The following is a 23,415-nucleotide window of genomic DNA, read 5'->3' as shown; positions in this document are numbered from 1 at the left end:
GGAAGTGGTGTGTAGAGGTCACAGTTTGAAGAACCCTTGAACACTGAACCCTGTCTGCTTTGGCTGTTCTGACTTATGCTGCTTCTCTTAGTTTTCTACATCTTCAATTCTACATCCAGGCATAGCATGGAATGGGTCTGAAAAAGGAGGGCATAGCTAGGGGCGGGAGGGTAATAGCACATGCTTATTAGCATGCACAGGGTCCTGGGTTCAATCTCTCGTTCCTCAACTGAAAAAAAAAATTCAGTGTTTTAAAAAATGATAAAGTTACTGCACCATTTAAAAAAGAGGAACGAGTCTTAAGTGATGTGTGATGGGGGCTTGATGAAATAGAACAGAACTAGAAAAAAAATCCATTAATCCCACCTCTCTCACTGTTATCCTCTCTTCCCCAGTTTGCCCTCCACCCTCTTCTTTAATTTCTTTTCTTAAAGTTTTGTTTAGCGTTTATGCTGAGCATGATCTGACATCGTAAGATAGCAGTGACAGAAGTGAGGAGTGAAGGGCTGAGAAAGTAGAGAAGGAGCAAGAAGACCTCGCTCTGTTCTGTGAAGTCACATTGAATCATGCTATCAGAAATCTCCATACGCCATCACTGCTGAGAGGAAGAGGGGAGAAGAGAATGTGTAGCAGCGTTTTAGCTCCTGGTTGGTTTATGCCTTTGGATTCATCTAACCCCAGATAAAAGGGGTTTAAGTGTTTCTGCCCTTAGAAAATTTGAGTGTTGAGTTGGGAATGGGTGAGTGGATAAAAAACATTATTATGGTTTTGAAATGAAGAATAATGTGTCCTCTTAAACTGGGAACACAATGGTCAAAGGGAGTATATGTACCTTTTTATTTGATCTCAGTGTTGACAGTTGTTTGTACCAACCCATGACGAGAAATTCCCAAAGGTCTGTGGCTGATCTGTGCATGCTATTGTCCGCATCAAGTGCACATCCCATTTTGTGTGGTTTGTAGGCTGCCTTTCCTGAGGGGCACTTTATGTGAGTCCTGCAGCTCAGTCCTCAGCCCTTATCTTCCTTGGGTATGAGTCCTTTGCTGCCTTCTAGATCCTGGCTTTTCAAGGCCGGCTCACCTGATTCTTGGTTTTGCCACCAGGGTTGGTCTCCGCCAACTTTTGAGGTTACGTTTCTTTGAAACCTCCAGCGTCTCCCTCAGCCCTCTAATTCAGTTGCACGTCATTTTCTGTTGCAGCACCTTATTCTCCACCAGCAACCAATCGTGGTGTGTTTGCCCTTTTACAAGGGTCACCTGAATACCAGAAAGAAATTCCAGATCCATGAGGGTTTTATTGTTTTTTGTTTTTTTTTAAATCAGGGAAATTTTAGGCAAGGAATCCTGCCCCAGTTCCTGTTGTACTTGATAGGATGGTTTTCCATCTGCTTTGGAGGCTGACTTCATTTGTCTGCCCCTAGGCTGTCTTCTCACCCATCTGTACACATCTTACCCTCCTCCGCCACTACACGTCCCCCTGGACAAGACACTGCCCGTCTTCACCACCAACAGTTTAACCACCACTGCGGCTGGCCTGGCCGTGCTGCAGGCACCAGTTGCCCAGAAGGTCATAGTTGAGTATGAAAGGCAGTATATCCTGCAACTATCCCCCCAGGTCCCAAATGAACAGTAAATAATGGGCTTTCTAGATTTCTCTTCTCGTGTGTACTCTTACTCCATTTTATTTCTGAGTATCACTCTTGATTTTCTAAACCTATTCACTTGGTACAGACTGATCTGGAAGCCTGCATCTGGCCCCTCAATGTTTCAGTATTCCAGTTTTCCAAGTATTGCAACTCAGTCCACGACTCCTTCCTGTGAACTCACATTTTAATGGAATATAGGCTTTTGACCGTTGCCTCACACGCCCTCCCTAGCCCATCCTGGTTGCCCATCCCTCTTGATGGCTTCCTGGGGCTTCTCCACCTTTGCGCAAGGAAGGGAGCTCTGTCCTCACCCCCTTCCCACAGCACACAGGTTATTGCTTTGGGAGATGTTTCTCCTGATCAAAGCTACTCATTTTAAAGCTGCCGGTACGTCCCTAATCCATCACTTTCAAACCTATTTAAATTATTTAATGTATTGCAACTCCTCTTTTTAACTGTCAGTGTGTTGATCAGATGTTAATGTGGCAATATGCACACGTTAGGCTGCCCACTTAACACAGGGTCTGAACCCACGGTAGAATATTAGTAATGTGGAGTGCAGCCGAATCAAATAATAACTATCCAAAACCCTGACTTCCCTCTGCAAAGAGGAAAGAAAGGAGCTTTGATTTTTTAGTGCATAACTGTAGTGAAGTCATTGGTTATTAATATTTTTAAAAGCTTTGCCCAAGGACACACCACCACCAAAATGTATTATTAGTAGCATATTGAATAATTTAAAACATGTCACTAAAAACTGGCCAATACAATGAGTAAAACTCAGTTTGAGGAGCTTCCTCTCTTGCATTCTCTGACTTTTTAAGTAAAAAAAAAATCACAAACTGGCGACCTTTCTAAATATCACACAAAGTAGGCTGAAACGTGATTTTGTCAGATTGTAAATTTTCTTCCTGACCTTCTTGTGTCATTCAGCTCAATGGAGACTCTCAGGCCAAAGTACAGCGGATTCTCCGGTTGATATCTGGTGGTGGGTTGTCCATAACTGGATCGCATATCCTGTGCGGAGATTTCCTCTTCAGTGGTCACACAGTTATGCTGACGCTTACTTACTTGTTCATCAAGGAATGTAAGTAGTAACTCATTCTTGCTGTATTGATGGCTGACGTGGGTGGGATCCCTAGGTCCTTATTCTGTTGGAATTGATAGCTATGAAAGTGTGTGTGTGTGTGTGTGTTAATCATGCTTAAGACTTCCCCTGGCTTCTGGCTAACATTTAGCATGCCTCCAAAATGCCTCCCTCCTCCGTTAGTACTTCTGAAGGTATGAAAAGCCATTTTAATGTTGGAACTGAGAAGAACAGTTGTTAAGTTTATTGTAAAAAGAATCAGCGTGTTCCAGAGTCAAATGGAAATGACTTTTGAATGAAACGTCCTTTCTATGGAACGTCCATTCCAAGTACTTCAGTTAATGTTCCCCCCCCAAAATGTTTAAAATGTTTCCTTGTCCCACTTTATTGTGATTTCCTCATTTTCCAGTACCTTCTATGCTTTAATAGGCATCTTCATGGAACATTTTGCCAATACTGACCGTTTTCTTCTTGAAAAGCAACATGGAGATGAGACTGTGAAGTATCTTTCCATGTTTACATACTTAATTTCCATTACGCAAAATTGCTGTGTATCCTGGCTGTTTTTGTGGGGCTGGAAGAACGTTCATTGTGGGGGAGGTTGTGCTTGGTTTTAGCTGCCTAGCAGGTCCGGTTCTTGTGCATTTCTGAGGTTTTGTATATTTAGGCCCATTTTGTCAAAATCTTTTAGGAGTAGTAATGCTTCTCCCTCCATTTTTACCAACCTGGTCAGTAGCAACCTTCATGTTTAATTCCAAGATACCCCATACCAGTGTTTTTTGTTTTTGTTTTTGTTTTTTTAAGGCTTATCTCAATTCTCTTTACTTTTGCAGCATATTGTAAGGGAGGTCTTGGGCAGAGACCAGGCCTCCCCTCTCTGTCCTTCTTGGTTATTCCTGCTTTCTTCCTTCTTCTCTGGGCCTGTCATTCATCCAAATGGGTTCAGGCCCATCAGGGTTTATCTTCCAGGGGTACAGAATTGAGTTCTTGCCCCATGGATTATCCAGGATGATAGGTTTTAATTCTACTTTGGGGGCAATATGAGAAAGAGTTGAGATTCTCTGTAGTAGATGAAGTGAGTCTGTTTTTAAATTTGGAAGATGACAATTGTGTATCTCTTAAATTGTCTTCTTTCTAAATGCTACATACACACTTTGAGTAGGGAGAGCCACGTGTGAAGTGTTCACCCTGCATCACACTGCCTGACTTTAAGGTGAGGGGTCTTCTGCACCTTGCCCCTTACTTCATTTCTGTTCTCACATGACTGGGGAGGTTGTGGAGGGGAGGAACCCAGGTCTGTCTGTGCACCAGTATGCCGTCCTTAAATTTCAGTCTTCTGAAATTTCTTTTTTTTCCCCCCTTATTTATATATATATTGAAGTCAGGTTGATTGGCAGTGTTGTGTAGTCCAGGTGTACAGCAAAGTGATTCAGTTACAGATTCTTTTCCATTATAGCTTATGACAAGATGGTGAATACAGTTCCCTGTGCTATACAGTAGGTCTTTGTTATTCATCTATTTTATACACTGAAATTTCTAATTTCTGATACCTAGTTATTGGCTCTGGGTGGTGGGTGGAGTGATTTATGTGGTTTGTGATTCTGACTCTAACTTTCGCTGCTGAGAGTTCCACCTGTGTGTAAGATCCATCACTTTCAGTCCAGAGGTCCATTTAGGTTGTAGAATCTTTTCTCTAATCTGTGGATCATGGAAAGCTTATAGAAGATGAGGATGATGGTAGGGAGGAGCTGCCTGTTAGAATGAAGCTCCTGTGGGTGAAAACCAGACTAATGAAGAGAAAACACTCCAGGAAACAGTGAGTTTTATAAAATAACCGAAGACCAGGTGATATTACCAATAACAGCACACAGACGTTGTATTTACTCTGCCAGGTCCCTATTCTAAGCCCTAGATGCAAATTAACTCATTTAATCCTTGCAGCCACCCCATAGGGGAAGCACTGTTTTTCTCCATTTTTCGGAGAGGAAACTTAAGCCTAGAGAAGGTGAGTGAATGAGCCCCAGCCCACAGTTAGTAGTGGGAGCCTGGGGCATGCAAACTCAAGCAGGCTGACTTCAGAGGTTTTGCTATCACTGTCTTGGCTCTGTTTAGAATTTTTGGAAACCCAACTTGTCTGATCTTACAGAATTGCTAAGGAATAGTCTGAGTATATTGCTCATTACTGTTCTTTTACCTCACAGCAATAGCAGGGCCACCTCGTGATTATTTTTATACTTAATAAAGGCTAAGCAGGATGTAGAAACATTTTCTTCCCAAGGTACGATTTGGGCTGGAGGCTTTTTAAATTGTGTACATTTACATAAGGCAAGGAAAGAATTACATTCTACTTTTCCCAAGTTTTGGTGAGAAACAAAACGGCAGATCTGTAATGCTTGATACAAACCCAACTTTAGAATCAGTTCTGTATGTAAACAGAGCAGTCCATATTTATGCCCGTTTCCTATGCAATTAGGAAAAACAGTCACCTTCTAAATTATACCATGTGTTGTTCTGAGTAAGCCGTGGTTGCCGTGGTTCCCGTGGTTCCTTTGAACAGTCAGCTTCTAGAATTAGATGCATCATTTATATATTTTTTGCTTTCCTGCCTTTTGATCATTTAGACTCTCCTTGTTTACTCTGTCGTCATGAGGGGATTCGAATTTAATCTTAAGAGTAGATGAAAACATGGGACTGGGGTCATTTTGTGGGTTAACAAGAGAGGGTTTTACACAGTTGTGCAAATATTATCACTGGGACCTAGGTTCCTTATAAAATTAGCCTGGAGAAATCAATCTAGTTCTTGGCACTAAATGTCTTGCTAGTCGAGAAAACTTTTTTTTTTCTACCTTACTGCTACACCAAGTCCATTGTCTCTATTATTCACTGACGTTTGGGCTAGGATCCCACACAGACAGTGGAGTTCATTAATAATTGTGTCATCATGTCTCAGCTCGAGGTTATCCCTGTGAGTAGAAGGAGAGAGCAGAGAGGATTACCGTTTCGCCATTTCTATGTCAAAATAGTTTATATTAAATCTGTTCTTTGGGCCATCTGGTGTTCTCAATCAATGAGCCAGTGGTCCAATGTGGTAGCGTAACAGAGGATAGATACATTTTTTATGGGAAAGCAGTGCAGGGGCTTCTGGCCCCTCCTAAAACCTCATGTTCAACTCCACGAGTAGAAAAATGACCATTCAGGCCACCTCCTCACTCCCTACATACTCCAGCTTTGCTTCTTGCGGATAAACAAATACAAAATAGCTCTGGTTCGCTCAAACATTTTGAACTTTTAAGGTCAATACCAGATGACCTGTAAGGAAGGGAAGCAGGGCTGATGTGAGATTTCGGGGCTGGGTGAGGGCTGTGGTGCTGGAGAATGCCTATTGAGCAAAATCTCCAGATTTCTAAATGTTACTTCCATTTTTAAACTTCAGAGCCTAACAGAACAGTTATGGGGACTGGATCTGGCCCCTCAGGCTACAGGAGTAAGGCCTCCCCCAGCTATGAAATTCTCTGCTTCTGTGAGTTATCCTCTGCCAGAACCTAGTGGCAGGATGAGCCAAAGGAGAAACAAGTTGCATATTCAAAAGTAGAAAATCAGACTTTCAAGTGCAAATGTGGGTTTCTCATCTTACTGTTCCACTTGGGACCAAAAGAGCAACCGCTGTTTTACCAAAAAATGTTTCATTTAAATGACACCCGGTTTGATATTTCATCTAAAGTTCTGGAAATGAATCTTTCTGTTGTTCAACCATGCTCCCACACTTGAAAGTAAATATCACTATAAAAACAGTTAAATGTGAAATTTCAGTTTATTATGTTATTAACTTTGTGAGCGAATAAAGCTTTAAAAAGAAAGTTGTTAAAGAAAAAGAGCAGTTGTCAGAGGCGAGCTCTGGTTCCGTTCACACCTGTGTCATTACCATGTGTGTGGGAAGGCGGTGGGGCTTGTGATCATCTTTAACCTGATGAGCGCTTTGGTTCTCTCGTATGACCAATCAGTGCCGTGAACTTCTTAGTGACCTTGCTGGGTAAGGCTCAGATCCCTACGTGAGTGGGCGAGAATCCTAAGCTTTGCATAGGAAGGGTCTTACTGTTGCTATTGGCCATAACAGTATAAAATTGCTGAGAATCAAAATATTGCCAGCCACAATGCCATTTTTCTCCCTGTGGAGAAATCAAAGTAAGTTTATGTAAGACCCGAAATCACTCTGACTTTCTCACTCCACTCCGTTGTGCCCCCATATTTTCATAGACAGCTACCTTTTCTTTTGACCCCTACTGTTTTTCTTTCTGGTGGGGTCCGTACGTGAGCCAGTGTGAGCCCCTTCCAGCCAACCCAACGTGAAACGTTTCTCTTCCTTCTTAGACTGTGTGTGTATCTCGTGTTACCAGCCTCCCCAGCCGTGACTGTTCCACCTGCCCTCAGCGGTGCGCCCTCCTCCCTCCCTCCCTCCCTGAGCAAATCCCGGGCAGTTCTCAGTGACTCATTTTGGGTTATCCATTTTCTCCTTCAGTGACTTCCTGGCCTTAGACTTTCCTAAGGCCTTTAGGTTAGACTGTCATCATTCATCTCCTCTCTGGGAGTCGTGTATTAACCCTGTGATTTTTCTGCTGTCCAGACTCGCCTCGTCACTTCTGGTGGTATCATTTGATCTGCTGGCTGCTGAGCGCTGCCGGGATCATCTGCATCCTCGTAGCACACGAGCACTACACTGTCGACGTGATTGTGGCTTATTACATCACAACACGGCTCTTTTGGTGGTATCATTCTATGGCCAATGAAAAGGTGAGAGCAGTGACATTATCCTTGGATAATTTCTTTTCTTTCAATGCTGTGGACCCTTTTTCACACGGGGGTTTCTGATAGCTTAATGGGAATCACTGCTGTTGCTGCCTAACTGTGTGGTTTGGGTCAGTTCGCTTAAATTTATAGTAATGACAGCCTCTTAATGAGTATCAAAGATATAAGTGGCGTTTAAGGGTAAAGATGCCGTATAATTATAGAGCTCGAATTCAACTCATTTACAGGAGAATTAAAATTAAATGAAAATCTAGGAAGCTGCTTTGTAGAAGCATTTGTGGTGCAGCTAGGTAGGACACTCCCTGCCCTCAGAGTACTTCATTCTGAGAAAAGACGGCAACTGTTTTAAAAAGTTGGGCAGAACAACTTACGAGTAACTGGTTTCGGTACTCCTTCTGGTGATACCGTGCTCTCTGCCTTCCCTTCTCGTCCTTTCCTTATTTGTTTCTGCTGCCTCCGGTTCCCAGACGACTTCTTTTCTTCTACCATCATTCCGAAAGAGCTGGCTTAGCTGCCGTCTCTTCTGAGAAGCCTTTTCCAACTCCTGCTCTCTGCCTCTAGTCCCACGTGGGAATGATGCCTTCTCTGTGCCATCCAGCCCTAGCGTGTGTCCTTGTTGTAACAGAGTTAGTCTGTGTGCTATGACTGACTTATCTTGGGATGGTCTTACCATATTGTGTGAGGCATATCATGTTTGGAGACTTTGTGCACAGCTGAAATATGTCATTCCCCCCAGGATCTAAATCCAATTCTCAGTTAGCAGTGTCCACTAGGAAATGCCCTCTCTATAGACATTGTTGTCTTTGTGGCTCTATTTCCTATTCTTTCGTCTCCTATGTCCGTCTTCCTCCTTACACTTCATCTCAATGTCTAGTGATGCCACTGAACCAAAATTTTCACCTTTCCCCTTACATACGCTCAGCCTTGTGGGCTCTCCTTCCACTCTTCCATCCTCCTTGACCCCATACGTAGACCTGACCACTCGCACATCCTACAGATTGTCCCTGGAGAGCTCCCACATCCATCCTTGAGTCTCCATTCTTACTGGAATTGCAGGCAGAAGATTCACCTGAGCCACAGAGAGGAAACGAATGTGGGGCGGGTCCTGTCAGAGTCAGGGGAAGAGGCGCAAAGACAGTCATTGCCTTGTGGTCCCCATTCGGGTGCTTCCCTTGTTAAGTTACAGCGAATGACAATTCAGAAAAAAATTATATTGCAAGTTATGAAAAACGTGTCTCATTTTATTTTTTTCCTACCTTTTACAGAACTTGAAGGTGTCTTCACAGACTAATTTCTTGTCTCGAGCATGGTGGTTCCCCATCTTTTATTTTTTTGAGAAAAACGTACAAGGCTCAATTCCTTGCTGCTTCTCCTGGCCACTCTCCTGGCCTCCCGGCTGCTTTAAATCATCCTGCAAGAAGTATTCGCGGGTTCAGAAGATCGGTGAAGATAATGAGAAGTCTACCTGAGGAGCAAAGCAAAGGCATCAGCTCTTACACCAAAAGAGTCATTGCTGTAACCAAAGGTATAGTTTTTTTTGTTTTTTATTTTAGGAGAACTGACTGGTAAATGAAGAAGTGGACCAAATTTTGTGCAAATGCTTAGAAAGATGAATGAAGTATTACCTTTTGACTGGTTTTCTATTCGTCCTGAGAAAGTTACATTCTCCCGTGGCTCTTCATTCATTGGTGACAAGCCCTCAGTCTGGGACTTTACTAATGAGCTTGTTAAAGAGGTGCCAAAGAACATACTACTCCTTTCCTCATTCTTTCTCCACTAAAGCGCTCCACTTTAGACTTTTTTCAGGATTTTTTTTCCCCCTCCAAGGTCAAAAGAATTTGTTAATGTTTTAAATAAAAATATCTGGATATATACAGCTACTGTGTAAATAGAATCACCTGATGTTGAGAGTGGTTTTTAGCATTAGCCCTACCGGCGAGGGGGCGATCCACTCACTGGGCCGTGAGTGGACTTCGGGTGAACGTTGTTTCCTCCCCGTCGAGGGGAAGGTCAGGGTCAGGTCTGGGAATATGCACTGCTGCTGCTCCCAATGTACTGTGTATCACTTTTACTTTATTCTTTTTAAACTGATAATTTTATAATTTAAAAAAAAGCTTTAAAATAATATAAAAGTATTTGGCGCACCCCACATGTGTGTAAATATTTCATTGTAAGATCTCTGTGACAGACACACAGGGAAACATGGGGTGTTCCTGCTAGGAATGGTCTCATGCACACGCTTACCTGCTGTCTGCCTGGTAAATTGGCACCTGTACCCCCAGGGCAGTGGACTGTGTAGCTCAGGCTGAAGACACGTATGTGTGTGAACTGATGCTCATGCCCTTTGGGGAACAAGCCCGTGTTTTTCTCCCAGGTCATGCCCTATGTGAGATCTGTTTTAGAGCTGCTCATTGGAACTCACAAATACAATTGGTCACATTTCACTGAAAACCATTTCTTCCTAGTTACATTGAGCTTTGTGGAAGAACCAAGATAGAGTCCAAAAGTTTAATGCATCCTTGCCTTTTGGTAAGAGACTTAGCTTCTTATATACTGGTCCTAAGGACACATACCACAATTGAGTAATTTTACTTTGACCCTGAAATGATACCACGGTGCTGCACTATAATCTACGGCTGGAACCCATGTATTAGACAGTTACAGCTACTCAGTAAAGGGGAATAACTGTTTCTAAAGTTCTTTCAGGTGATGCAAAAAAAAAAAAAGGATTAAAAAAAAAATCTGACCAGATTTAGTACATTGATTAATGCTGTTGAATCTTTTTGATAATTCTTGGCTTAATTTCTTTAGACTTCTAGTAACCTTAGAAAAAGATTCAAGGTTACAAAATAATTAACACTAGTCAGAGGGTGGAGAGGCCAACAGGGGTGGAAGGGAGGCAGTTACATTTATATTAAAGGTGAAAACTCCCTCCACTTAGAATGAAAACATCCCTCGATTTGTCCTTGTAAATGAGTGAGCCCAGATCTGGTGCACAGAGCTGACCTTAAATCGTTTAAGAGAAGCACAATACAGATCTATTCAGAAGGGTCATTGTCCTTTGGTGCTAAAATTCTGTATACGTTTTCAGTATGGTTCTTTCTCCATGTGAAAAAGAAACACTAAAGGTTGAATTCAAAGGCAGAAAGAAAGACTAATCTGGTTACATTTAAAACAAGAAAGCAAATCCTAAACATCCTGGGCAAGCTTCGAAATGCAAAAAGTTTTTCTGGTATTTATTATTAAGTAAACCAGTAAGAAACGTTTGTGTAGCTTACCTGATGTGTTTAGCCATAATGCTACATAATTTTCACTTATTAAATATTGACATGTGATAGAATGGTGTGTTCTTCTTGAAAACACTGATTTTAAATTTCTGCTAATTGTGAAAAGAAATATCTGGCACTGAGGCCCAGGTTTTGCTCTCCTAATACTGGTATATTCCTTGAGCCTCTAATTCAAATAAAACAACCTGATATATACCTTAGAGCCTTATTCAACTGCATCTTGGGTAACCCAGTCCTCTGCAGATTGAGGAAGGAAACGTGTATAAGCTTTGAAAATCATAGTGTATTGATTGCTGGAGATCCTTGAAAACAGTTTAAACCTTGCATTTTAGTCAAGTAATCTAGTTTTTTTTAAATAATACTATCACCTTTTAAAGAACTTTAAAAACATCCATGACTCCACGTGTAGACACTATTGCTCCTGTGTTCTTTGCACATACATGTCATAGCTCTCTAATAAATGCTGTGCAAGCATGTGGTATGAAAATAAGGGGGCACATATCAAAGTTTCAAGATGGGAAAATATGAGAAGTATCAAAGCATATACATTTAGGAAAGCAGACTTGAAGTTCAACCCAACATGCCACTTTGGGATATAAAACCTAATTACTAGACTTGCTGTGGTGATTATTTCACAATATATACAAGTAAAAAATTATTATGTTGTATACCTAAAATTAACATAATATTGTATGTCAGTTATACCTCAATTAAAGAAACCAAACAATTACAAGCTTGCCTTTTGAAACAGTAAAATTTTGGAGCTCCTTTTTCTTGCTAACCAAGATACAAGATCTTATCTATTATCCTTGTTTTTGTAATCCAGTGCTCCTGTTACGAGCCTTTTCTGTGATTTAGTCCTCTGTGCAATATCTATAATAGATATATTTCTATAAATGATGCATCATTTAAAAAATATTCTTTCAAATGGAAATCCATTCCTTTCAGATTCTAATTTTTGAGCTCCCCTGCTAGCTCGGAAAATAAAGCATTCTTCCCCATTCAGTTCTACCCAAAGTAATTTTGAGTTTGTTATTTAATTTACTGGCATCTTGGGAAACATGTTTTTCTGTGGAAGGAAGGCTCTTGTGAGTGAGCCCAAGTTTCTAGTCTTGGTTGACACTTGGATGATGCTGCATAAGGTTCTTTGCTGTATACCAGTGCCCCCTTGTGGAAATATGTTATATAACTTGGAACACAAACGCAACTTTTTAAAGGATATTTTCAAGTTTTTAAAAGGCATTTGTTTTTTATTATTTTTGCCAATAATCTGAAAGAACCACAAAAAAGGAATTATTTTAAAAACATATTAAACCTTTCCCAAAGGGAAAACGTGCTTAGATCACAGGGAGTTGTAATTCTAATCTTTTATCCATTTGATCAGAGAAAATATGCAGACCATTTTTACCTCTCACCATCACAATCATTAATGTCTCCCTTTATAACTACCTATACTTTGTTTATTTTGAAACACCAAGTTTCAAAGTCCTACATGTTTTTTTTTAACATGCTAGAACTCATGCAGTTTCTTTTTTAATTTGAAAGTTCACATCTTGTTCCTTGCATATTTTGAACATTTCTTTTTAAATTCTTTTATGTTGTTTTTGTTTTGCACTGTAAAACTGATTAAAAATTTAAGCTGGTCTTAACACACTCACTTCTGTAGTGTAAGGAAGTGTGAGAAGGAATTTAATAAATGAGTTTACATGTTTAAATCAAGTATATTATAATTAATATGCCATGTGTTGAAGGCTTTTCTATTTGTGTGTTTAGAGTCCTGGTGTTTTGTTTTTTTTTTTTTAATGTCATTGTGTTGCAATAATTTAACTCCTTTGACTTACTTGCTAAAAATATTTCTTCTATTAAGAAGTGCTCTTGACTTCAATACCTGAACACTAAAAATCGTGTCAAAAGGTACCCAAAGATAATTTTTTATACAGATACACACCTTATAAATTCTGATTTATATATAGCTGTGTTCTAAATGAATCATGAATGAGAATAGTTCTTTATTGTGAAATTATTTAAAACTTCCTTTAAAAGAAAAAGAAGAAACTATAAACTTAAGGTAATCTAGTTGCCAAGTTGGGATTCATTATTTAATTTACCTCCTATGCAATGATTAATGCTGCAAAATGTATGGTTATGTTATATTATATTCACAAAAGAAATATTATTACAAGGTTTGAGAGGTAGCCAACTGCTTTCTTTTGGAAGTTTACTGTACTGTTTCCGTGTGTTAAGTGCCTTGTTGTAAAGTAAAATTTTAAGTGTAGAATTCATTATTTTCCTGACATATATTTTTCATTATGATATATACTGTATATTATTGTAATAGTTTTATTAAATGCTTATGTTTTAATTAAATATGTAAATTTCAGAAGCTCTTTTTCCTACCCACCAGTACTTTAGTCATTGGTCTATCATATGGGATTTGAATTCAGGTTCCTTTTTTTTTTTAAAGAGGAAATTATCTTAGTTTAGAAATATGTTTTCCATGCTTGTGCTTTTGTGTTTGTAAAAACATTTCAGGAGGAATTTAGGAGTGTAACTACCGTTTGTACTTGAAAATGCCATTTTACATTTACATTTTAAGTGCCTAATTGTTAGTTAAAACTAATTTATGTTTCTATTCTAAACAGAATATGTCTACTTGGTTTCTAATCTCTTTGGCTTTGCTTTAATAAAAAAAAAGCAAGAGCCTATACTTTGTATTTATCCAATAAACCACCATGACATCGAGTCTTTTCAAAATTAGTATTACTATTTCTTACAAATTAAAAAATTTAGTTTTCTTTAAAGATTTTTTAAACTTTAGTTTAAAGTACTCATTAAAATCACATGAGGGTTATTTTCTTCAAGAACTTTTTTAAATAAGTTGATAACCTTCAATTAATGGAACACTAAGTAAACTGGAGTGTGTTGTTTTTTCTGCCCTTGGATTTAAGGTTCAAAATAATTCATAACAATATAAAATCACTCATGGAGAAAAAGAAAATCAGTTACACACCCCATGATTCTGATTCTCATTGTTCACAGAGGGACAAAAATCATTCATTCTTCCAGGAAAGCAGAGTCCTTTCTGTCAGTCAATTCTGAAAGAAATATCCTCTTCCTTCAGAAGGGGGGCACCAGGGTAATGTCCTCAACTAGACTTCAGTAGTCGTTGCGACAGCGGATTGCAGAAAGTTGTTTTTGGAAAGATGAAGGCCTGGCCCTCAAAGACAAATTTAGTAAAAGCAACTTGGGGGGAGGAGGGGATGAGGATAAGATAATATGGTTCAAAAAGCAAGTTGATGGATAATCCAAGTTTCTTTGAACTCTCTGGAAATGATAGAATATAAATCACAAGTCTTTCTGCCACCTCCACCCAGGCCTGGGATGAAAAGCCTGTCCTATCCTCCTATTTGAAACACTGGTGTGTTGATTTTGCTGGCCAGAGCCCAAAGACTGCCCTGATCTTGAATGCATTATATAATGGAACTAAGGTGATACTTCATTAACCTTGACATCGAACATTTATTTTCTTCTAATAAAGTATATAAGAACATCAGAAACACAAGACCAGGTTACTCACTGATGTAAGTTGGATTGTATCAGTAATGGATTCTGTGCTACTGTGTGTCTCTACGTGGCGTGTTTAATTCATGTGTGAGGCATCGCATTTTTCAGTTTTCATGCTTGACATACATTCTTTCATCTTCACAAAACCCCACGAGGTAGGCAAGGAAAGAGTTGGTGACCAGTATTGTGAGATGAAAGAGCTCATGAGTGTTGGAGTTGGAACCTGAATTTCATTTTCTCTCTTTTGCTGCCTCCCTGTCATAATTGCTCTGGTCACCATCACAGGTTGTTAGAGGTTTTGTTGTTACTGTTGCTTGTTTTTCAGGGGAGTTTATTCCCTTATCATCCAATTAGTTGATTAGGAGGGAAACTAGTCCTTGAAACAGGTTCTTTATCAAATGCTACTGACTTTTCTTACAGTTGGAATTTACTGTGTTTCAGAGGGAAGAAAAGTCAGTGCTCCTAGGGTAAAATGACCTTGAAAGCAAAAGAGTCCCCAAGTGTTTGAGCTTACAAATTTGTTAGAATAAAGCAAACTCATTGCAGTTCTCTTGTTAGCTAGGACGTAGTAATGCACCTTTGCCTTTCTTACACAGGTTAATGCGGGGGGGGGGGGGGGGCGGGCACCACAGTGCACCAGGCTTCATTGCTAAATGTAACTGTCTCAGAAATTATTCCTGAGGGAATATCAAAAGGAGGAGAGGTACAATGACCTGCCTTCAAAGGATAGCAAAGCTCTGAGGAAATGAAACAGTCTTGGGAGTCATTATAGTCTAGGCTGACTCTGGGCTCCCCAAAGGACCAAAGTGAAGCCATAGGATTGTCTGGTCCAGGCATGAACTGGTGAGTTCTCGGTGCTAAAAATCTGTCCAACATGTGTGCTTGCTTCTGGCCAAGTTTCTGAGCACACTTTGCTTCAGTTCTTATATCCAGCATTTACCTCTTTTTCTTCCTAAGTTCCTTAAGTGATGTGTGTATTTGGGTAAAGAAAAAAGCCACTACTTTTGAGAAGCTACCACAGGTCAGGCATTGCCAGTTGGGGTCCTCTTATTTAACACCAGGTGAATCTCATTATGCTCTTCTTCCAATTGAGGGAACTTAGACTGGGAGAGGAAACCAGGGGGCAAGGAGCCCACCTCGCACACTGATGGCTGCCCAGGGGTGCCAAAGCCCATCATTTCCCCACTGCACCAATGTGATGGAAGAATCACCCCAAGTGCGAGGAATGAGGGAGAGGAAGAATTGCCTCTTCTGTAAAGTTCTGGACAACAGGTTTCGTGTTGCTGAGAGCAGAGTTAAGGAGTGCTTGAGCTCGAGCCCTGTAAGGTTCTGTGCCCCACATTCAGCAGATTTCCTGTCTCCATGTGAACTCTGGTCCTTTCCTCTGTAAATCTGCTCTAAGTCTGCGTGCCCCGCCACCGATGTGTGTGGGGAGGGGGCAGAGCCCTGTTGCCTGGCATCCCTCTCCTTTCATCACACACCTGCTGCCTCAAGCCAACGGCAGGGGTTCTGACTCAGCGAGGAGACCAAGCCCCAGGGCAAACACCTGTGGTCCCCAGGCACTCAGGTCTTTGCAAGGAGGAAATGATACTTTTGAACATCTTTTGTATTACATCTGGTCTGTTTCCCAGGCCATGGTTTGAAGGGATTGTTTACATTTGCCGCTGAGGGAGAGACATTTACCTAAAGTCCTCACCAGTTAGGGCTGCTGAATGCCGTGAGCTGGGTGGCTTTAACAGCAAGCATGTCTTTCTCACCGTTCTGGAGGTTGGGAAGTCTGAGACCAGGGTGCCAGCATGGTCAGACTGGTGAGGGTCCTGTTCTGGGTTTTCTCATACGTTGAGGAGAGAGAGCTTTAGTCTCTCTTCTTTTAAAGACACTAAACTTGTCCCCTCCATCTAAACCTAATTACTTCCGAAAGACTGCACCTTCTAATATCATCCAGTCAGTGTTTCATCATATGGATTTGGGGGGACACAAACATGTAGTCCATAACATCTGGGTTTCTTGATTTTATACAAATAGATCTTTTTGGCAAAGTACACTTCATAGTGCAAAGCCTTAAGCTGTTTTGTTACCGTGGTTCTTCATAATCTGTGAACCCCATCCATGCAAGGCACTTTCCAACTGCTTCCACGAACAGCGCCCTCTATCGGCGTCGGGCTGCTCTCATCCCTGTGCTCTGTACTGCCGAGCTCAGTCCTATGAGATGGGCTTGCCCAACACAGACCATCGCCTGCCTCCTGAAGAGGGCAAGGTAACAGGATGGCCCTGTCCTCTTTGGGTTTGAATCTCAGTTCTTCCAGTGCTGGCTGGATGTGGAAGACCTTAAACAAGTTGCCTAACCTCTTTGAGCCTTGGTTTCTCTATCTGTGGGATGGAAATAATAGTCCGTGTCTCACAAAATCACTGGGAAGACTAAATGAAAGAAATTGTTATAAGATAAATGTTCAAAAAGTGTTAGCCAAATTCAACTAACAAATATTTTAGGTACCATAGTTATAGCTCTGAAATTATTCATCTTTATCCAGCTCTTGCTTGTCCTGAAAGTTCAGCTGAAGTCTCATCCCCTAAAAGGTTTCCCTTACTTCTCCAAATCTGAATTCTTCCTCAGAAAATGCATACAAACGAATTGTCAAAATGTGAGATACACTCACTGCTTTTAAGTTTAAAAAAAATATGTCCTGTTTCCATACCAAATTAAAGTTCCTTAAGAGGAAAGGTTGTCTTAGTATTCCTTCCAGTGGCTAATAAAGTTCTTATTACATACATTTGTGGAATGAGTATTTTTTAATGCCGTCTTTTGTGTTTGGATTATTAACAGAATTTGTGGAGATCTGATGGAAAGGAGACTGCCCATCATGGCACCAAATAATCTGCTTTAAAATAACTGAAGCACTTACCAAACTATAAGATGTTTATAACTTGAAACTGTTTCAGTAGCCATCATATCATATGTATTTTTTTGATATTTTTAGACAAAAATATGGATTGAAAAATAAAGGCTGAAGTGGAAAATCCAAAGACTTTGGACCAGCCCCTAGGTTTAATTCCTAAGCAAGTTACTCACCTTTCTGAATCATCATGTCCATCCCTTCTGTAAAATGAAAGTGAAGAAACCTACCTCCCAATGTCATGGTGAGAGTTATAGATAATGTATAGTAAAACATTTGATACTACCTGACTCATTAATATATGATAAAGTCTAATCAGAAAATAAATTCATGGGAGTTTGAAACTTTTTTTTTAATTCTTATTTTTTATTGAAGTGTAGTCGATTTACAGTGTTAGTTTCAGATGTACAGCAAAGCATTAAAACTTTAATTTTATTATAAGGGATTTTAGAATTTTTACAGTGTAAGAATTTAAGAATTTTCTACTTAGTACAAGACACATATTTGTCGTGCAAGGTTTTGGATTTCAGTTGAGAACAATGTCAGATATTTAAGCTTATGCTTCCAAAGACCCCACTCTGTCTACCTTCCCACTTTTTGTACATTAATCAGGCACATGAATTGTTCTGCTGTATCTCTCCAGAAATATCCAAAAGTGTGAGTGATGAATTGCTAGTGTGGAAATAATTTTTTCTAATGGAAAAGGACAATTCATTCAATAAGGTAAACCGTGGCTCACCCTGACCCCACTGCCCTTGACCATGGGATTAAGAGTTATTATTTCATCCCAGTCATAAATAGCTACAGCTGGTCCTTCCTAGTGGGGTTATATGTCTGATACAATGTTGAACTACCAACAAAGTTACTAGATTTCACCAGTAACTAATCTAGTGTGCTGACTTTCGAATGACTTGCCTATATACTGGGGGAAACACTAGAGTTTTGGCAAACCCCAAAGGGTCTTGGGATTAAATCACATCAAAGGCAGTTAAGCTCAAAAACAGAAAAAGTTTTTCAAGGCTGTTTCGCTATACAACAGCCCTCCCAAGGAAGTGAATGAGAAATATATTGCAGAAGTGATTTAAAATGAACTGTCTACAGAAACATTTACAAAATTATGAGAATTAACCAACATACTCTTAACCAACAGGTCAAGGAGTCACAAGGGAGATTTGAAAATACTTTGAGACAAATGACAATAAAAACAACATACCAAAATGTGTGGGGTACAGTGAGAGCAGTGCTGAGAGGGAAAGTTATAGTTATAAATGCATACATTAAAAGAGGAGAAGGATCTCAAACCAATAACCTAACTGTAGATCTCAAGGAACTAGATGAAGAACAGCAGACTAAACCCAAAGCTAGCAGATGGAAGGAAATAAAAATTAGAGTAGAGATAAATGAATAGAGGATAGAAAAACAATAGAAATCAACGAAACCAAAAGTTGATACTTTGAAAAGACCAACAGAATTAATAAACCTTTAGCTAGATTGACTAAGAAAAAAGAAGGCTCAAATTACTAAAATCAGAATGGAAGTGGGGACATTTACTACTTGATTTTACAGAATTAAAAAATTTATAGGGGGGAGGGTATAGCTCAGTGGTAGAGTGCATGCTTAGCATGCATAAGGTCCTGGGTTCAATCCCCAGTACTTCCTCTAAAAATAAATAAACCTAACTACCTCCCTTCCTGCCAAAATAAAAATAATTAAATAATACAATGACAAATAAAAAAAAACTTTCCTTTAAAAAATTTATAAAGATACTATGAATGATTATAAGCATATTGGATAACTTAGATAAAAGGGACAAATTTCTATAAACACAAAGCCAAGCAGCACTGAATTATGAAGAAATAGAAAGTCCAAATAAACTTTTAACTTATAAGGAAAATTGAATTAGTAGTAAAAACCTCTCAAGAATAGTCCTGGGCCAGATGGCGACATTGATGATTTATACCAAATGGCACGTTAATATATACAATCAGCACATGAAAAGCTCAGCATCATTAGTCATCAGAAAAATGTAACAGCCACAATGAGATACCACTTCATAACCATTAGGATAGCTATTAGGAAAAGGAAAAAACAGCAAAATAACAATTGGTGATGCGGTAGAGAAATTGAAACCCTTGTCATTGCTGATAGAAATGTAAAAACGGATACAGATACTGTAGAAAAAATTTGGTCATTCCTCAGAGTTGAACATGGGGGTTACTACGTGATTCAGTAGTTCCACCCCTAGATATATACCTGAAAGAACTGAAAGCCGAGGCTCGAGCAGGTATCTGTGCACCGATGTTCATAGCAGCGTTGTTCACAATAGCTGAGAGTGGAAGCAACCCAAAGCGTCCATTGATGGATGAGTGGATAAACAAAGCGTAGTATATACATACAGATGGTCCCCAACTTAACGTTATTTCCATTTAAGATGTTTTGACTTTATGACAATGCAAAATACCTTCAGCAGAAACCACATGTTGAATTTTGAATTTTGACCTTTTCCTGGGCTAGTGGTGGGCAGTGCCATACTCTCCTGTCATGCTGGGTTGCGGCAGTGCCACAGCTGGTCAGCCAGGCAGTCATGGGGATGAACAATCAATAAGCTTAAAACCATTCAGCACCCTATTCTGTTTTTCACTTTCAGTGCAGTATTCAGTAAATTACATGAGATACTCAACACCTTATTATAAGATAAGCTTTGTGCTAGACGGTTTTGCCCAACTGTAAGCTAATGTAAGTGTTCTGACTACATATAACGTACGTTAGGCTAAGCTATGATGTTTGGTAGGTTAAGTGTATTAAACGCATTTTCAACTTAACGATATCTTCACCTTAGGATGGTTTTACCAAGATGTAACCCCATCAAAAGTAGAGGGAGATCTGTGCAATGGAATATTATCCATGAAAAGGAATGAAATTCTGATATGTGCTACAACAAGGATGAATCTTTTAAACATTATGCTAAGTGATGTAAGCCAGACATGAAACAAATGTATGATTCTCGGTATCTAGAATATGAAATACAGAGAGACAGAAGTTACCAGGAGCTGGAGGAGGTAGGGAGTTATTGTGTAATGGGTACAGAGTTTCTGTTTGAGATGATGAAAAAGTGTGTGTGTGTGTGTGTGCGCGCGCCTGTACTTTTGTTCTACGTAGAATAGCCTTAGTACCAATTCAAGTTCTTGGTATTTATCCTACTAAAAGAATCAAAGATGTATATATTACATTGTTGTTCATAATAGCAAAAACATTGAAAACAGCTTGTGTTGACAACAGGGTATTGGTCAGATAAATTATGAAATATTCCTACACCATGGACTAGATTTTTAAAAGCCCAGAAGTCAGCAAATAATGGCCTGCCGGTTAGGTCCATTTGCTGTCTTTTTCTTTAATGTCTTTTTTTTTATATATAAATAAAGATTTATTGAAATATAGCCATGCTCATTTATTTACATATTGTCTACAGCCAGTTTCCGGTTCCTGTGGCAAAACTGTATGGTTGTGACAGAGAACAAATTGCCAGCAAAGCCTAAAATATTTACTGTTTGGCCCTTTACAGGAAAATGTTGCTGAACCCCTGGCCTAGAATATAGTAATTAAAAATGATTTGTGGGAGGACAACATGGAAATTGTTAATGATATATTAAATAAAAATATTGAAATAAATAAAAATATAAAGATTAAAAATAGAGATATATGGAGAAAAAGACTGGAAGGATACATACAGAAATAATACTGATTATTATTTCCTCCTTTACAGTTTCTTGCATTTTCAAGTTTTCTACAAAAACTATGTACTGCTATTTTTAAATCAGAATAAAAAATTGACTTTCAAATATCTGGTTCACACTTTAAATGGGTGAATGGTATGGTATGTCAATTTATATTCCAATAAAGCTGTTAAAATATTAAAAATTTTTAATAAATTACAAAAAAAACTGGTTCGCTTTGAGTATGTTTTTGCATAAAGGAAAGAGTAGGTAAACTTTCAATGTCCTTTCTAAATCATGATTCTTCATGAGACTTGGAAGTGAGGCTTCATTATCAGGCAAAGGGCCAAATGATCACTGGCACCAGGAAGTAAAAACCCTATGCTTTGTTGAGGCAACCAGCTTATCCTTTACCTTATCAGTGTACTTTATTTTTGTCAGATTTTATTGACTAAGCATGTTATTAATCAGGGGCCAAGTTCAAATTCCTGAGAATCTTCTTAAGAGGGCGAATGTTAGGGACTGGAGGAATTTCAGGCTCCTTATGTTAAGCTCTCTCATTTTACTCCATGAAGAAGAAAAAAGAAAGGTTAACAGCCTGTCCATGGCAGTCCAGTTAGATCTGGGCAGACTCCCTTGTGGTTTCCACACTGACTCCTGCATAATAAGTGGAAGTAAAAAAGGGGGAAGAAAGGAACAGGGATTCGAATGCTTCAGCTTGCAGAGGAATCAGTCAGGAGCCGGGCACCATTATGGCCATGCTGATTGTAAGAGGAAGATTATGTTTATTTCTTAAGAGGGAGTGTTACTCTTTAACCACTTTCTCTTCTATCCTTCTTTATTTACATTCTAAACTACTAGTCACTGTTGTTATAATAACAATATGTCACATAATGGATAATGCAGGCATACATTTCAAAATAGGTAGCTAAGTCTTTTTACTTCACTATGTCTTCTACCAGAATATTGGATTTTTTTCCCCATCTGTTCTACTGAGATAAAATTTACGTAGAGCAAAATGCAGTTAGGTTTTGACAAATGCATACGCCCAAGTAACCAACAACCCGATGAAGATAGAAAACATACCCACCACCCCAGAAAATGTCTCATGTCTCTTCCTGGTCAGTCCTGCCTTCTGTTCTGAGTATCTCACCATGAGTTAGTTGTGCCTTTCGAGAACTTCTTATAAATGCAATTATTCAGTATGTATTCTTTCATGCCTGGCTTTTTCACTCAGCATGTTGTTTTGAGATCATCATGCTGTGAGGTGTATCATAACATATTCCTTTTTATTGCTGAGTAGTAGTCTATTTTTACAAATATGTCACAGTTTCCTCCCCCTACCTCTTTTATTGGAGGACACCTGGACTGTTCCCAGATTTGGCATTAAACAAAAATTTGTTCTGATCCTGGCATCACTTTGTCAAAATAAAAAGTTTTGGAAATTGGATTTTGTTACTTTTGAGATTCTGCCTTCCACTTATATTTTTTAGGGTCCTCCCTTCCTTCATCTCCTCTTCAGGAAAATCATAATACATTCAGCTGGAGAAGAATGAATGGGTAATATTGAATATGGGCAAATTAATTTTTTCATCATACAAGGTCTAAAGGCTGAATATAGAAAACAAATTAATATTCTGGCCAGTCTCACAGTCTAATTTTGGAAAGGGAAAGTAAAAATGCAAGGGGTGCAAAGGAGGTTGGCAATAGCGCCAACCCTTAGAGTTTAAAGCATAATCAGGGCCCCACTGATAATTATTACAATTACAGCTTGTACTTATCAGGCCTCAACTAAATGCTAGACATTGTGCTAATTACTTCATCTAATCCTTACGCTCGATGTAGGCACATATGTCATCTCAATTTCATAGAGGGCACAGGGATGCTCAAGAGTACATAAACAAGTACCTAAACGCTATATGTAGAAGAAACTCAAAGGAATATATATGAAGCAAATCATAGGAACTTAAAGGAAATGAAGGGATTCATTTTGAAATGGCTAGTGGAGTTGTACAACTAAATAGTATAAATAGCATTTCAACTTTCTCTTTTCACTGGTGTTTTGCAGACTCTTCTTAAGCCATAAGCCCTCTCTGTTCATGCTCACTGACTCTGAATGGGACTAGGGTGCAGCATTTACCTCCCAGAGAATTATAAACCAGCTAGACAACTGTAGTTTTACAAATAGAGTAATTTAACACCACTCTTGATAACATAATAATAAGTACTTATTTATTTTGGATATACTGTTACCGACAATTTTAGCAAAAATCCATGTACAGCAAGAAGGACTTCAATGGGAAATCAAAGGGTAAAATTATCTTGGGGGATTCAATTAATACATTTTTTTCCTTAATGATCTTCTTGTCTTCCTTTCCCTCTCTCCCAACCCCAAAGGTCTTTTAGTATTCTCTTCCTTTAC

General features: G+C 39.2%; 1 protein-coding gene across 9 annotated transcripts in view; it reads left to right on the top strand.

Annotated features, from left to right (window-relative positions):
* SGMS2 (sphingomyelin synthase 2) overlaps positions 1-17,572 on the top strand; it is a 93,045-nt gene extending 75,473 nt beyond the window's left edge. For 8 of the 9 annotated variants that reach the window (XM_064484316.1, XM_031468111.2, XM_031468124.2 and 5 more), the window contains 3 exons: positions 2,579-2,732; positions 7,354-7,520; positions 8,801-13,576. In XM_064484316.1, coding sequence (XP_064340386.1) covers positions 2,579-2,732; positions 7,354-7,520; positions 8,801-9,004 — 525 coding nt within the window. In that variant the 3' untranslated portion in view covers positions 9,005-13,576. Of the gene's footprint in view, positions 1-2,578; positions 2,733-7,353; positions 7,521-8,800; positions 13,577-17,364 lie in introns of those variants that run through there. The other variant, XR_010380375.1, reaches the window with a different exon arrangement.
* The last annotated feature ends 5,843 nt before the right edge of the window (positions 17,573-23,415 follow it).

Source organism: Camelus dromedarius, chromosome 1 (genome assembly GCF_036321535.1).
Source record: "Camelus dromedarius isolate mCamDro1 chromosome 1, mCamDro1.pat, whole genome shotgun sequence".
In the NCBI taxonomy this organism is placed as follows: domain Eukaryota; kingdom Metazoa; phylum Chordata; class Mammalia; order Artiodactyla; family Camelidae; genus Camelus; species Camelus dromedarius.
The sequence above is the reverse complement of the archived record's forward strand: the minus strand, read 5'-3'. Positions and strand labels throughout refer to the sequence as shown.